General features: G+C 41.1%; 1 protein-coding gene across 2 annotated transcripts in view; it reads left to right on the top strand.

Annotated features, from left to right (window-relative positions):
- insrb (insulin receptor b) overlaps window positions 1–16913 on the top strand; it is a 91564-nt gene that overhangs the window by 10186 nt on the left and 64465 nt on the right. For both annotated transcript variants that reach the window (XM_032526592.1, XM_032526591.1), the window contains one exon: window positions 16188–16736. In XM_032526592.1, coding sequence (XP_032382483.1) covers window positions 16188–16736 — 549 coding nt within the window. The remainder of the gene's footprint in view (window positions 1–16187; window positions 16737–16913) is intronic.

Below are 16913 nucleotides of genomic sequence, written 5' to 3'. Positions count from 1 at the left end.
GCTGATTTTTCCCTCCCAACACCTATAATCAAATCAGGGTATCTTGCCAATTAGTATGTGTCCTGTGCTATGAGGGAGTAACTCACTGAATCTCAGAGTCTGTCAATAACTGATGAGAGTTAGTCAGCTCTGTTTGGGTAACACACTCGCTACAAAAACAGTTATAAAAGTGTTAAAATTGATCCATAATATTATTTGTGATTTACTTGTCAATTTTGGCATGGCCAGTGCTTACTGATCACAGCCTTCCGCGCAAGTCCAGCACAAGACTGACAAACTGCAGTGATGATCACCTCCAACAACACTGCACTCTACAGACTGCTTTTGTATACATGCAAAAGTCTTCACGGTATCCGCAGCAATGTTACAGAAAAAAAGGGTATACAATGCATCTTCCTTCTCAATTAATTTTAGTGCCCACTGAATGGCTCCTTCCACCTTTGCACCAATTCACCCACTGTAGTCATGAAACCAGATGAGTAAGAATCTGGTTGTGCCTCACAAAACCACTGAGGATAGAATACATGCAATCTTTTCATTATGGATATATGGTTGTATGATTTTTATTGTTTTTTTATTTTTATTAACTGGTTTATATTTGCATTTTGGGAGATGTATCTATTGTCAGTGGCTTTTATTTAATCCTTGGCAGTGATACATGTAACAATGAACCCACTAATAGCATTGCACCTGCCAGTATCTCTTAGGCTCAGTTTTGGTTAAAACTGGGAAGCATTGAGTTCAGCTCACTCATATTTGTGCTTGACCAATTAACCATTTCACAATTGACAAACTGATTTCGATAGATAGGTTACCAGAAATTGACAGTGTTTTTCTGACACAGCTGCAATGCAATTTACCGTTTGGGAAATCATTAGCAAAGATCAAAGTCTACAGTGGATCTACAAATATTCTCAGTCATGCAAATTAGAAAATGTCTCCGAACTGCATGGCAGATTAAAGTTCACGTGCATTGATTTACAGGTTGAAACAATATTTAACAAAATTATCAATAGTACTCTACAAAAAATTGAAACTGAAAGGGGTGCGGGTTAATCTTAAATAAGCTGGCCACATTTTCTGTTGAGTGTAATGTCTACCCTTCCTTTGTGTGTGTGTGTGTGTGTGTGTGTTTTTTTCTTGGGAAGAAATCAAAGCAAGTATGTGGTGTTGGTGTTGTGTGTGTGTGTGGTGTGTGTGTGTGTGTGTGTTGTGTGTGTTGTGTGTGGTTGTGTGTGGTGGTGTTGTGTGTTGTGTGTTGTGTGTTTTGTGTGTGTGTGTGTGTGTGTGTGTGTGTGTGTGTGTGTGTGTGTGTGTGTTGCTGAGAAGAAATCAACATAGCATTTGAGTAGTGACGTAGCATTAGTCATGGCAAAACATTAGGCTTTGAACCATTCAGGTCAGACCTATTTTGTCCTTTTAATGTCTTGTATAGTTGTTGACGTGTGTGTGTGTGTGTGTGTGTGTGTGTATGTTTGTGTGTCTGTCACGTGCCTTTTGTTGCTGTAACAATGTTTAACTGGCCATAAGGCATCTTGCTTTTGAAGAAAGTGAGGAAAGCAGACACTTAAGTGTCCCAGTGTGGCAACGCTGATACTCTAGCCTCCATGTGGGAGAAAACACTGGACGGACTCATGCCAAGACGGAGTGAAAAGGGACGGAGAGGTATAGAGCTTGCGCCTAGTTTACGAGTCTGCATCAAGCATTCCTAATTCACTTACAGTTAAAGGGGGCCCATATTGAATCATGCCTTGCTGTTAAATGACAGCGTAATGAATGGAAGTCATTTTACAATACCACTGTGGCCACAGGCCCTCCCCTCCAGGGACTTGTCTGTCAGAGACTAGGAACAGCAGATGATTTGTTGGCTGAGGGGCCCTTTGAACGTTAACATGACGTCAGTGTTCCGTCCATGCCTAGAATGCCCGTAGATATCCTGTACAGAAAAACCAAAAGGAGAAGGGCAATGATTGAATGTCTTCGGGAATCTGCAAAGGGGTTTTGGGGGTGGAAAAACAAACAGCAGGCGGAGGGGATATTTGCCCACAATCAAAAACCTACAACTAAATGTTTATAGATAATGTGAACAGTGGTTTACTGCTTCACGTGTAATGATATCAAGTCAGTAAGAAAGTGGTGTTTCAAGGCAGAGAGTAACAAAAACAGATTAGATGGGCTGTCTCTGAGCAAGATATCTATGTTTATGTAGACAAATAATTCACATTATTCTGTCAGATGAATGCAAAACTATCGAGAACCAAAAAATATTAAAAAATAAATTTCTCCCGTTAAATATCAGATTTTGTTTTCGAAAAGAAGAACACAGGACCAGTGATTTACAGAGCAGGTATCTGTGCTGTAACAAACAAAAATTCAATTAAATTCCAGTTAAACTTTAAATGGAAGGAGACACTGAAGCTGTAGGCACAGACCTGAGCAATGGGAAAGGTAGCAGAGACAGGATATGCGTGTGTGCATGTGTGCGTGGTTTTCCTGCAGCAGCCAGTGAGAGCTGGTGGTCAGACAAACGGGCTATTAAACTGACCTGGTCTCTCTGCTCTCCATCTCGCCAGCCTCCCCTCTGATCTCCGCTTTTCTGTCTTGGTTTGTCATATCTTTCCCCGTTTCTCTGTTTGCTCCTGTACCACTGCTTTCTCCATCACTCATGTTCCGCCTGTTTTTTTTTCTTATTCTTTTTTTTATACTTTCCCTTCTCCTGTGCTTGTTATTGTCTCCTTACTCCTCTTTTTAGTCCTTACACACACACACACACACACACACACACACACACACACACACACAACCCAAAACCCACAAACACACACACAACACACACACACACACACACACACACACACACACACACACACCACACACACACAACATACACTTCATCTATATACACAACAACCAGAGTCTCATTTCAAGGGAGTTAGAATCAAATTATTTCCTCCTCTGGGTGTTTTTCGTCATTTGCATCAAATTTTGGATTCTGCTGTAGCTCGAGGTTGGCAGCCTTGCCGCAATCCAGTCAAATCAATAGGATTTGCCATGCTTGGGATGAGCTCACTCGTCCATTCACCACACAGGGAATCCTTCCACTAAACCCCTAAACTGTTTTAGCTGGAGGTAAAAACTACTCAGTGTCAAAAAAAGAGTTAGCATGTTGAGCTACAGCCTGGGCAGCTGTCCCATCAAAGCTCTTGTACTTTCCCTTTCTTCTTTTTCTGTTTAAGTCTGAATGCTGAGTGGCACAAACTGCAGTACTACAGAAAGCGGGTTAGGATTGGAAATGTAGCTTCGATTTGGAAGAAGAAAGAAAGCCGTACAGAGTTCGAAGAAGCCTATTTGGCAGATCCATCATGCAGGCGTAGCTTGTCCAGCCTCATGTGTAGATCTGGTTTGTGGGTTAGAGCGTTGGTGGGGCCGGGCCCTGCAGCTGCTGCCGTGTGGCTGCAAGTCAAGCAGGGGAACCGAGCCCTGGCTGCCTCCCTCTCAGGCAGAAGCTCACCACACCAAGACACTACTCTGCGCTTAACTCACTAACGTGGGAAGATAAAAAGGAACATCAGATGTTTTTTGTATTACTCATTGTGTGTGTGTTGTGTGTTTGTGTGGTGTGTGTGTGTGTGTGTGTGTGTGTGTGTGTGTGTGTGGTGTGTGTGTGTGTGTGTGTGTGTGTGTGTGTGTGTGTGCGTGTGCGTGTAAGTGTGCCGCTCTTGTTTCCTCCTCTGTCTGTTCCCAAATGCTTTGACTATGTCAGGAATGCTGCTCCCCCAACATGCTTTTATTTGTTTGGAGCACCACCTGGTTTAGCTGTTTTGTAAGGTGTGGTCAGAATTTCTCAGATTTTTCTTTCCTTGGTTTGTGTGTTACCAGCTGTCCAACCATTTTTTTAGATGGGGAACATGTTGGTGGTATGGAATTAAAGGGATACTTCACAGATTAGCATTAAGCTTTGTATCAGTAGAAACCCGGTAGTATTTTTAAATGACCGTGCTTCCCTCCCTTATGTCCCCCTGAGACCAGATTTCTCTGTATTGTGGGTCTGGAAAAAAGCCTCCGATGACGCCATAATTATCATTTAGTGTCATCGGAGGCATTCTTGCCCAGCGGCTGTGGACTACAAGCCAGCTAGTTCTGCATGTTATCATCCCGCCCATAGGGGGTTGGACGCTTTACCTGAAGCGTGCTGAAGCGAGTTGAGTGTCAGCCATCTTGGAGCTAAACTACAGCTCTCTCTTTTCAGCAGCACATTTTTTCAACAGTTATGTTCTTTCAAACTATTGCACATGTGTACCACCAGGATACATAAGAACAGATCGAAGAATATGCAGGGACTTTTATTACAGACGAAATACTCAACACTATGCAAGCTTTGCCTGCTACAGAGACCAGCACCTTAGCCTTTGATGTCGCCCGATGCCGCTAGCTGGGAAAGGGGACATCAACGAGGGCAGGAGTTTCTAGCTAGGTGGAAAGCTACAGAGACTGCTGTGTTTTTGTTTTTGTGGAAACATGTCTGAACAACAGTGTATTGGACTCCAACCATTCTACATTCCACGCAAATTTACTGCTGTGTTCATAATCTGTGTTTACAGCGCTAATGCTACCAATGCGTTAGCTGAACTTTACAGAGCCTATAGTGTGTGTGCACTAAATGTAGCCTGTTTTGTATGTTGTTTTTTATATAATGTCATTTTTATATATTTTAAATACCACTTGAGCCATGGTGAAACGTGATTCCGTGTAAATGGTTGAAATGACAATAAAACACAGTTGAGTTGAAGCCTCACTGTCAGTCTATGTTTGTAAACGATAGGTGTGGCTTGGGAAAGGACTCGTAGAGCAGCAAAGCAACTGCATTCTGGGATTTGGTGTCTTTCATCCACATGAGCCAAAAACACATTTTCTGGCTTCTCTTGGCCTAGAAGGCACCACTTTCTAAAAGAATTCACAATTCTACTATACAAGTGACCCATTTTAAAGATATATTCATCTTTCCAACAGTGAAATATCCCTTTAAGTGTAAAGAGCTGTAGAGCTGGGTTATTGTGTGTATGTCTGTCAGGTTCTATGTAGTTGCAGATGCAGTTTGCATTAGCGGTCTGCATTTTAAAGCCTTTCATGTGACTTTCCTTTCAAAAGGTTACATTTTACTATGCTGTGCTGCAGAAGCATATGAGGCAGAGGGAAGGAGAAAAGGCTGGAAATGGAATGACAAACTGGGCAATAAGGAAAAACATCACATACAGAGACAGTAAACATCTTATCTGCTTGACATATGGATTGATGATTTTAAATTCTTGGCCTTTGTTTGCTGGTTTTGAGTATGTAGTAGTAGTCAGAGTACTGGAGTACGTTGGATATTTAGAGACAGGGTAGCAATCTGCAAGATTGCCAGATAAAATGTATTTGTATTTTCTTGTAAAATTTGGGCACGTTTTTATGTTTGTTGTTTTTGATGGTGAAAATGGGCGGCTTAAAACAACGTAGTCATTTTTCACTGTCAGACTATGCATGTCTAAGCAGTGGATATTTGGTGTTTAGGTTGGTGGACGTTGTTTCCAGGTATCAGTTCCTATCACGTACTCTGTCACTCTAAGAAGAAACTAAGATTTCAAACAGGGCCGTCCACACACATTCTGCTCTTGTTTCTTAAACTCTCTTTTTCTTCACTTTGCTCCTACACCTATCTTTTCCTCTTCTCTTTCTTGGCAGCCTTGAGTCCAAGGTTGAACCAAGCTTGGCGGAAGTAGAAAATAGTGAGTCATTGTTTTTAAAAACAAGTGACAGTGACCCCCCCCTCCACACACACATTTATTTTTCCCTTCCTCATTCTTTCTCTCTGTTTATATTCTGTCTCTTTGTCTCCCTCTGTTTAAGCCATCATTGCCTTTCTCCCTCCATCCTTCCCTTCCTCTCTCCTTTGCCAGTTCCGGAAGGTAGATAGGAGGCAAGCCAAAGTCACCAGTGCGATCTGATTTAGGCTTCCCATTTCTTGGCCAGCCATCTGACAGCACAGGGCCTGCATGTTTTTCTACCCGCTTCAATCTGCCACAGCTTGGCCCTGTGCCACAGCTGTAACAGGACCCACCGTTGTATATAAATAGGCTAGGCCAGCTCCCCTTGCCATGCTCCTCAATAGGAAACTGAGGCAATGGAGGAACAGGTGCTCCGACCCACACACTCCCTCTCTCTCTGCTCCATTTCCCTTCCCAAGCACCCCCACCTTTATCTGATGCCCTCAAATGTGGAAGTACAGGTCAGTCCTGATTGTTCACTACCCTCACTTGTCCTATGACTTGGTCATTGTCCGTTCTTAGTGTTAACAGAAGATTTTTTCTTAAACATATTTCCTGTGTGGTTTGATGTAATGTCACGCTGAGATTATTTCCACTTTTCAAACTGCCCCCCTCTTTGTCTTTCCCTGCTATGTTGGTCTTCAACTGTCTTTGTTTTGGAGGTACAAGTTGGTACATGTTAATCAAAATGCCTTTCATGCAATTTCTCAGGATCATTTTTCACTGTAGAAGCCACAGCTTGGCAGTGGGCACACAGGGAGCTAGCTTTACCTCTCAGGACTTTCCACAGCTATATTAACAAACAAATGCATTTTTCCACTTGCAATCCACTTGGCACCATGACCGCATATTCTCTCTCCTGGGGTTTGTTCAGCAGCTGAGCTGTTGACAAATCTATAATCAGCAGATCACCTCATCAGGGGCAACGTGCGTCTAAGCTGACAGAGAGGGGAAACTTCTCACAGTCCAGAGTTAGCTGCCACCTGGTTTAATGCTGGACAGGTCTGGTTTCACGCTAAGCTAACATGTGGCTGCCCTCTGCTACAGTCAAAGGCAGAGGCAGGCTGGTCCCTGTGCCACAGGGGGCTTCACTCTCACCTTCTAAAACTGCCAGTGTGATCAACTTTCTCACTGCCAGCCAGCACCGGGCTAACCAGCCAGCTACTGTTAGTTAATGCATATTAAATTCTCTGCAGGGAGCACAACTCTAAAAATAAAAGAAGAATCTGTCTGAAATTGAGGCTGCAATAGCAGCTGTGGTTGCTCACTGAATAGTGGAGATAGCAGTTTCCGTCAGAGTCAGAGATAGCCACTAACATCGGTATGACCCCAGTTGCACTGGTCATACTCAAGTAATTCTTGAGCTGAGCTTGATCTTATTCTGTGAGCTAATTCCACTTCATTTTTGACAAGGAGAGGGAGTAAAGATGTGAAAAACAGACAGATGATGACGTGCTAAAATGGCAGGGAGTCTGAGTTAGATTTGCTAATATTTCTGTTTTCTTTAGAAAAACATAGAATTAGTGAAAATTGGAAAATAAGTTAGCTTTTTTTATCACAATAATTACAAATAATACTTATGATTAAGAACCATCCTGGCCAATATTCCTATGATCTAAGTAATATCTGCAAGGAAAGTAAAAGGAGGAAGGTTTCACGGATGATCACATTGTTGCAAGCATAATGCAAAAAACACTTCCATTCCGCAGAGCTGTGATTTGCTGTTTAGTGGAGTCTAAATCATCATCATCAATATATTTTTCTCAGTTGTCACCATGTAGCTTCTTCACACTGTGGCTGAATTGTGTCCTGAATTGTGTCCACAGTCCATTTTCTGTGGGAGCGTGGGCCTGGACACATCTAATCCAGGGTTGAAAAAACAGTATCCAGTTTATCTGTTTTTCAGAAAGGCACCTTACAATCAAAATCTGTTCTTTTGCCAAGTAGATTACTAGCACTCAAATGCCTTGAGACATTGTTGGAGTAATTATTACATCATTATACATATACTGTGTTACTATAGTACTCACACTTTATATGCTCTGGGTGTTTTTACATATGCAGCCTATACTATCACTATAAAGAGTTGTGTGAACAAGGAGCTTTTGCCACAATATCATAGTCAATGTCAGTTACAGCAACTGTACTCCATAATATGTGGTAACATTAATGCATGCCTTCAATTTAGGGCTGAACAATATATCGTTTCAGCATCAACCTTATAACCTTGCAATGTACACGTGTGGTATAGTCACATGCGTACATTGCAATGTAATAAGGCAAGTCAGACGCACCATCGTAAACTAAGGAACCATTTTCTGCTTGATAGAAAATGAAAAATCTAAATTCACTTTTCTTGACCAATTCTAACATTAAACAGTCAGTTCCTTTTTAATAAATAACACAATTTGGCCTCATTTAATTACAAATGGGTAAATGATTTCACATGCATTCATCCTGCACAACAAAAGAGCAATCACAGTCATCGGTCTAATGTAGTTTGGTGTTTAACTTTTATTGTGTGAAAAATACTCAAAAGAAGAATTGTTTGTGGAAAACAGCATACTAATATAAATATCAGTGTTGTCATTAAGTGCTATCCTGTCTTGGCATATTGGATTATGCTCTATTGTCTGTGTATGGAGCATGGACCAGTATTGATGGTCATGTCTGGTCATATCCTAATAAAATAACATTCAAGCATGCCAAGTGTAAAATAACATGCAGGCATTGCTTGTTTGAACAACAGAAGCTCTGGCCTTCACTGCAACCATTTGGGCAATTTATTCAGTTACTGTTCCAGCACGAATGTGTGAAAAGAAGACCTCATAACTAGTCAAGCAGCACACATAAGGACAAATGTCTAGATGGTATCTCTTTAGAGGTGTTATCAAGAGAAGGGACATTTCTGAGGATACATTTGTTCAAAATGTCCGTTATAAGTTTTGAAAATGAATTTGTTAATCTTTTATCAAGGACTTCATTCACCTCGCTCTGTCTCCAAGCCTTTTCCTCTGCTGTTTCTGTTTGTCTGACACCCCTATATACCTCCCTCCCTCCCTCCTCCTCTTCTCATTCCTGCTGCCAAATTAAGTGTCAAACGGACAGAGAAGGTGGGTGGATGGCCCACATTTCTCCTATAAAGATCAACAATATGGTACAGTACGTTCCAGTTGGTGCTCTCTTATTCCATTCTCTGCTCCGATACAGAGCAAGCCCGCTAACCCCCCCCTTTCCTGGTTCATTACTGGCTGATTGGGTTTTTATTGTAATTAAGAGCTCCTGTACAGCCAGTGAGAGAACCAAGCTGCCTGCTTATGGGTGGTCCTCAGTGGGAGGGTGGGCTTTAAGGGGGTCACGGTCATTGTCCACCATAACCCCCACCCACACAAGGTCTGCCAGGTTGTTTCTTTTATATGATGCTCTGTTTTATTCAAAAAGTAAATTAAAACAGCAGTTCACAGTATAGTCTAAGTGTATTTTTTTCTTCTTTAGATCACAAAAAATGTGCAGCAGGTGTCTTCCTCTTTCTTGCTGTTTCTCTTTCTTGTTTTTGTCTCATGTTCTCCTTTTACACATCCAGTCATAACCTCAGGTTGTTGAGTGTTTTATGTTGTAGTTGAACTTAACTGTTTTGTGTGTGTGTGTGTGTGTGTGTGTGTGTGTGTGTGTGTGTGTGTGTGTGTGTGTGTGTGTTGCTTGTCATGTAACAGTGGTCCATAGCGGTCCTCCATTCATGCATGTGATCACCAACCGTCCTGTAAGTCCCTTACGTCACCCTGCGTTCCTGCCTGGGCTCAGGTTACACTTTCACCCCTCTCACTCCCCTCCCATCATTTCCCTGCCCCCCTTCACCCTTTCTTCTTCTTCCCCTTCTTTTGCCCGCAACCCGTCTCCCTCTGACTCAATCTCCCTATTCGCGCTCTTTGCCTCTCCTGTGTCCCCATGCTTCTAAACCTGGAAGGAGAGAGGGAGGAGATAGCTCATTATTTTAAAGACACAGTGGCTCTTTCAGCCAACCCCCGAATACATAACAACCCTTCCTCCACTCCTTTACTCCCCTTCCTTCTCCTCCCCTCTTCCCCATCTGCCCCTGGTGACCCGCGCCCCCACCCCTCACTCCTTCCCCTTCTCTCTCTCTCTCTCTCTCTTGTTCCTGTCAGTTGAAAACAAGACTCCATTTTGCAGAGGGAGCTCCCAGCAGCACTGTGTACTGCTTCCCCTCATGGCCCACTAACATTTCTTTGTGTCAATAAAGCTTCTCTAGCAGGATGTGATGTGTGTGTGTGTGTGTGTGTAACATATTTCTTACCTGCAGTTATAAAAATACATCTATGTGAAAAGGTCATGTGTGTGTCCTCTTGGTGTTTTCTTGAAGATCATTATGGGCAGAGGTTAGTTGCACCATGGCCCTGTTGGTGTTGCATAACGTAGTTTGTTATGTTGTCGTGTTGCACAATAGGTATCCGGTTAGTGCTGCAGGCTGACAGCGAGGGGGTGGCTTGTAGCCCTGTGTGATGTGTCCAGGAGATAAGGCCGGAGGGCAGAGGAGTGTAAGGTTGCTGTTATCACTGGTAATAACACCAACTGCCACATAGTGGAGAAATAAGTGTTTTGGTTTCTGATAGTGCCTAATAAAGAGGGTGCCATGGCAAAGTGGCTAGCTTGTGTAAATGGGTAATAATAATAATTAATAATGTATACTTTATTAATCCCGTAAGTGGAAATTGCAATGTTTCCACTCTGTTGTTATTACACACAGGACTGACTGACACACACATGCTCAGTACCTATACATGCACTAAATGGAGAGATGTCAGTGTGAGGGGGCTGCCCATAGAAAGGCGTCTCGAGCAGTTGGGGGTTTGGTGCCTTGCTCAAGAGCACATTTGCAGTGCCCACGAGTTGAACTGGCACCACCAGTGACCCTCCGGTTCTCAACCCAACTCCCTACTGACAGAGCTACCTACTGCCACTTCCAAAGCTGTTGTAGCTGTTGTTGTTTCACACTCTGCCTTATCTGATGAGCTGTACAACAGCTGAAATTGATTTATCATTTTATAACTTGCGTTTGACTGCTGGGAAATCTGGCTGCAGGCGTACATGTGTAAAGTTGAGCTGGCTTTGGCCATGTTCACTAGGGTTGCACTATTCAGAAACTGTCATGATTCAACATAGATTTTTATACTCAAGATTTGATTCAAAATCAATTTTGTTTTTTAAATTATAATTTTTTTTTAAATTCAAAAATGATTCTTAATTAAAATAACGATTCACAGCATGTAAATGTAGTTACTTTTGCCATGTGATATTACACACGACATTACAAAAGAAAAAGAGAGAAAAAAATACTGAATGATCAATATGAATTGATTTTGAATCTGTAGAGCTTGAATTGTGATACGAATGGGAATCCATTTTTTTGCACACCTCTAATGTTCACACTAATGTGGATACATTCAAATACTCCCATTTAAATGTTTTGTATTGATGGAAGTAATTTCATTACACGGGGAATGACAATAATGATCCTGTCCCTGCTTGTTGCTGTCTGACCTAGTCAATGAATGGATGAATATGTTAACTTTTCATGTTTGTGTCAAAATCGTCCGGCCAATCAGCGTATATCGAGGAGCTACAGGCAGCAGCAACAATGGCGGCTCATAAAGAGGTTAGCATAGATCAGGCATGGTCAAACTACGGCCCACGGGCCATGTACAGCCCATTAGGGTTTTTAATCCGGCCCACTAAACTTATCTCAAACTATATTATTAAATTACATACATTTTGACTTCCCTGCAAATGCTGTGGAATTTGTTCCTCCAATGTTTCCCAAACACACATGAATGCAGCATTACCCTCAACTTCACTTTTTCACACGTCGCCGGCACACTGAGCCATTCTGTAAAAATGAGCTGAAAAGAAAAGTGGAGAGTGAGTGTCGAGTGTTTAATGAGTGGACAGCAATATATTTTATTTTACTGATTTCCAATCAATGGCTATGCCAGTCACTTTGCAAAAAAGCATGCTAACTATGCTAGCAAGCAGTCCACGCAAGAACGGGTGGCTACTGCTGAGAGGTTGACGGCTAATTTACAGACTCCGCAACATTTTTTTCACTGTCAAACTGATTGAAGAGTCTAGCACCAAGGGAAGTTTTCTGCTAGCATTTAAATTAGCAACGGCTAGCAAGCCTTTCTCAGAAGGCGAGTTTTTGAAAGACTTCATGATAGAGACAGCAGGTCTCTTATGTCTGGATGAGGCGTCAAAGGCAAGTTTGAAAAGATCAGTTTATCGCAATGTACAGTGACTCGCTCGAGTGGAACTGATTAATTAAGATATTGCCAGTGAATTAAACAAAAATGCAGAGTCCTTTACATTATATTCATTAGCACTGGATGAAAGTAACGACGTAAAAGACACTGCTCAGCTCCTAATTTTTATTTGAGGGATTAACAAAGGTTTTGAGATAACTGAGGAGCTTTTAACCACGGAGTCCCTGAAAGGAAAGACACAGAGAGAGGACTGACACCCTGTCAGACCAGGTTTGTTTGCGTTTTCTGTGGACATATTTTCCCCCATGAATGAGCTGAACGTGAAGCTACAGGGGAAAGATCAGTTTGTGTACGACATGTACACAAATGTGAGAGCCTTCAAATCCAAGCTGACTTTATTCTACAGACAAATTTCAAATGAATCTTTCACTCATTTCCCCACACTAGCCACGCACAAAGAGGCCACCCGACACGCAAAGACGTACAGCCAATCACTGAACGACCTGCACAGAGAATTCTGCCATTGGTTCTCTGATTTAAAAAAAAAAATTGACAAGTCCCTTCAGCTTGTGTCCTGTCCCCTGTTACACGACCCTGAAACAGCACCACATGACCTGCAACTGGTACTGATCGATCGATCTTCAGTCTGACTCCATCTTAAAGAAGAATTTTAACTCTCTTAAACCGAAGAACTTTTATGCTTCACTCAACGAAGCCACGTTTCCAAACATCCGAGGGCGGCACAAAATATACTGGCGTTATTTGGCTCGACCGACTTGTGTGAGCAGACATTTAGCGTCATGAACATCAACAAAACCCGTCACAAAGTTAACTGACCAGCACATCAGATTCATTTTGAGAATTGTCACAACAAAACTAATCCCAGACTGGTCCATTTTTTTAAAGTGCCTGCCCTTTTCCAAACAGTTTCCAGTGATGGCTTCTCAGATGGTTCTGTGCACATAACCATGTTTTACACATCCAGTCAGCCACTAGTGTAAAACTGACAGTAACAGGATGGCTGTTGTTGTTGCACTAGTGGAGGGAGGAGCAAAGTTGATAACTTCTGTTTAATATATCAACTGCACAATTCCTTTTATCTTAAAGGTTTTGTCACCATGTCAAATAAGATAACGGTTCAACATACCTGCTTGTGTTTCATTAATCTTTTGTTAGGCGTCCTACAGCAGACATTCAGTCTTGCTATCGTGTGTACATTTATCTTCAGTAAAATTGTTTTTTGGATACATTTTTTTTTTTTTTTTACAGAATTGTAAATCTGTAAAAAAAAAAAAAATTGTATTCTGTTATATTTCGTCAGACATATTCACTTCAAAAGAAACTAGAACTAACTCAAGAACTAATTTACACATACTCATGATTGACATAACATGAAACACTGCATTGCATGGATATTTAAATTAGACTTTTTCTTTTTCTTTAATCTGATCCAGATATTTTCTCTAAGATAATAACAAAAGGCCACCAGTTGGTACTTAGCAAAATACATTCTGACTGGCCTGAATAACTTCCAACTATATGCCAACATGCTGTTGTAGTAAACAGAATGGTTTTATTTGGCAGTGTAACAGGCTTTATTGGCCCCATTCCAATATAAGACATTGATGTGCTGCCGGTCAGAGTTTGTACCTTGACTATTGACATGTTTGTCTCACTAACCATTAACAGAATGGGAAGTTAATAGGTAGCTCACACCTGAGAAATAATGACGGTCAATAACAACTCAATGGAACCAAGTAGTCCCCTGCAATGAATTTAGACTTTTGCTTCTATTTTAAGATGCATGTTGTAGTGAAATTTTTATTTTATTTTATTTTTTTATTGTTATTTTTTTGTGTAAAGTGGTAGTGGGGAATTGAGCTAAAAATGGGGAACATAGCAAAAGGTGGTGAGGGTTTGCATTATTCAGATGCATGGAAGACACAGTGTGATTAGCAGGTGTGTGTCTCTATCATCTATATGAAAGCAGCAGACTAGATGGAGACCATTGGATCGTTTCTGTGATAAGACGCTAATTTCACCATACATGCACAATCACCAAGCCCCTTTTCAGTATTGTAGTTTTTACAAATTGAACTTTTATCCGTGACAGATGTTCACATTTGGTTAACAAAATGGGTCTAATGATGAATGGGATTAGTTTCCTACAAGGCATTCTTTTGTCGTTCTTGCTCTCATGCAAACAAAGTAGCCTAATGTTTGTTTCTCATAATGAAAACAAGCTTGTTACGTTTCTATAACAAATTGCATTCAAATCCTATCTTCTGACATCTGGGTTATAGACCATAACCATGTTTTTGGCCGTTACGGCTGGTATTATGGTTGACATGGTCCATGCATGGTTAAGTCAAATTAGTATTATGTCTCACCACTACCAGTGTTGTTAATGAGTATGTTCAACACTGCAGAATTTATGGAAATGTATCCTCTCATTTTAACACTGTGTTCAAACATCTCGTTGCGTCACCTTATCAACCAGTTAATCATCTCTTCCACTTTAAACGACAAATCTGTTTGCATGCGCTGACACTGTGTATGATTAGATGTTGATGGACAAGCCTGGGTGATCTAGTACAAAAAACATTCCACCTGTATGGCCATCCCTGACCATCTTTGTTAAAATTCTAAGATAGCTGAAATTTGGAGGAAAAAGGTTACAAGGCTTTGACAATAGGTCACGTGAGCAATATAGTTGCTTTGTGTTCTCATGGTAACTTTGTAAACCTATTTTTTGTACAAGGTCAAATTAAATTTATTTAGCTTCCCAAGAACAGAATGTTGTCATAATGTCATTGTAACACCTGTTGAATATTATTTAAACTATGAAGCATTCTTCACTTCTTTTTTCTTTCTAATTCTGAAGAATACATAGCTTATGCTTATTGGAAGTGTGCAACTTATTTGTAGCAAGCAACAGCAAAATGCCTTTTCTCACTGTACATCTTCTTAAGTAACTGCTTCCTAATGAAGTGTGTGCGTGTGCGCGTGCGCGTGTGCGCATTTGCTGGTCCAAATGTGGGCTTGTGTGTGTGTGTGCCAGCGTGCAGCAGCTAAAGAGTATGAATGAGCATGGATAAGCATTTTGCTTCCAGGCTTCATTTCTGTTAACCCTTTCATGTGTGCTTCATTCAGATTAGACAGTGCCATACAGTAATGTCGTCTCTAGAGCGAGAGCGGTTGCTGCCAGTCAGATTGTAAATGGGATTTTAGTGAGGCTGTTTCATGAATGGCTCTGCTCTAGTTAATGCAAATCACTATTGGTTTCATGTCTTAAATGGGGAAAAAGGGTGATGTTCATATCCGGTTGTTTTGACGCTGTTGCAAACCAAAGATGACTATCTATACTGTGATGTGTGCTCGTCAATGATAATACACTGCCTCTACCTTTTTATTACTGTTTGACTTATTTTATTATTTATTTTACTTTTATTTTTATCTTTATTAATACATACTTTGTGTATATGTTTATACTTATATTGTTTCTCTTTATCCTTCTTATATTTAGAGAATGTGTGACATGCACCAATACCATGACAAATTCCTTGTATGTATAAAAATCGTACTTGGCAATAAAGCCTTTTCTGATTTTGAAAGTTGATAAATTAAGTAGTCTATTAATAGAATTTTTCCTACTCTTTCAGAAATCGGTTAATCAAGTTATTTTTCAAGAAGAACTATTAATCATGTGCTAATTCCAGTTTCTCAATTCTGTGAATTTGCTGGACATTTTCACTATTTCTTAACATGTTCTTGACTAACTAGTTTAATGATTTAATGGAAAAAAAAGTTTAAATAACTCCACTTCTAAAATAGTTTCATCAAAATCTGAACTTTTTTTTTTTACCTTCTTGACAGTGTGATATATTTCAGGGCTTTTTTTAAAATTAAATTGCATTGGTTTTCGGGAGGGGTTCCGAATAAACTGGCAGCTGAGTGTAAATAACATTTTTGCTGATCTGCTCTGGTCTCCGGAACAAGGTGTCTAATGTAAAAGTATTTTAAAATAAAAAATTCTTGAATTCATTATTTTAAAAGTCTTGTGTTGTACTACTGTTTCTCACATCTCCCTCCATCCTTATCCTTTCAGTCTGCCAGAACAAGGACATCCGGAACAATGTGACCAACCTCCAGTCGTTGGAGAACTGCACCATCATCGAGGGCCACCTGAAGATTCTGCTCATGTTTAAGACCAAGACCGAGGACTTCCGGGGTCTCAGCTACCCAAAGCTGCGAGTGGTGACCGACTATGTGCTGCTGTTCAGAGTCTACGGCCTCGAGACCCTCAGCGATCTCTTCCCCAACCTCACGGTGATCCGTGGAAACAACCTCTTCTTCAACTACGCTCTTGTGATTTACGAGATGCTGCAGCTGAAGGAGGTGGGTCTCCACAGCCTCATGAATATCACCCGGGGAGCTGTGAGGATCGAGAAGAATCCAGACCTGTGTTACCTGGCCACCCTGGACTGGTCCAAGATCCTGGATACGGTGGAGGACAACTTCATCGTAGCCAATAAGAATGACAGAGAGTGTGGAGATGTGTGTCCCGGCACAGCCCAAGGTCAGACCATCTGCCCACAGAACACCATCAACGGACACTTCCGGGGACGATGCTGGTCACAGAACCATTGCCAGAGAAGTAAGTATATGTGTTTTTATGTGCGTCCAACAGTGGAGAGCTTATTACATTGTTTTTTTTCATTCAATATATCATTATCCATTAATCTACTTTGAAGTAATAGGAAAAAACCTGAACTTGCTCCAGAACTTGACAAAGATACATGTTTTTAAGTTTTCTTCGCTATCAAAGTAACCC

This window comes from Etheostoma spectabile, chromosome 9 (genome assembly GCF_008692095.1).
Source record: "Etheostoma spectabile isolate EspeVRDwgs_2016 chromosome 9, UIUC_Espe_1.0, whole genome shotgun sequence".
In the NCBI taxonomy this organism is placed as follows: domain Eukaryota; kingdom Metazoa; phylum Chordata; class Actinopteri; order Perciformes; family Percidae; genus Etheostoma; species Etheostoma spectabile.
The sequence above is the reverse complement of the archived record's forward strand: the minus strand, read 5'-3'. Positions and strand labels throughout refer to the sequence as shown.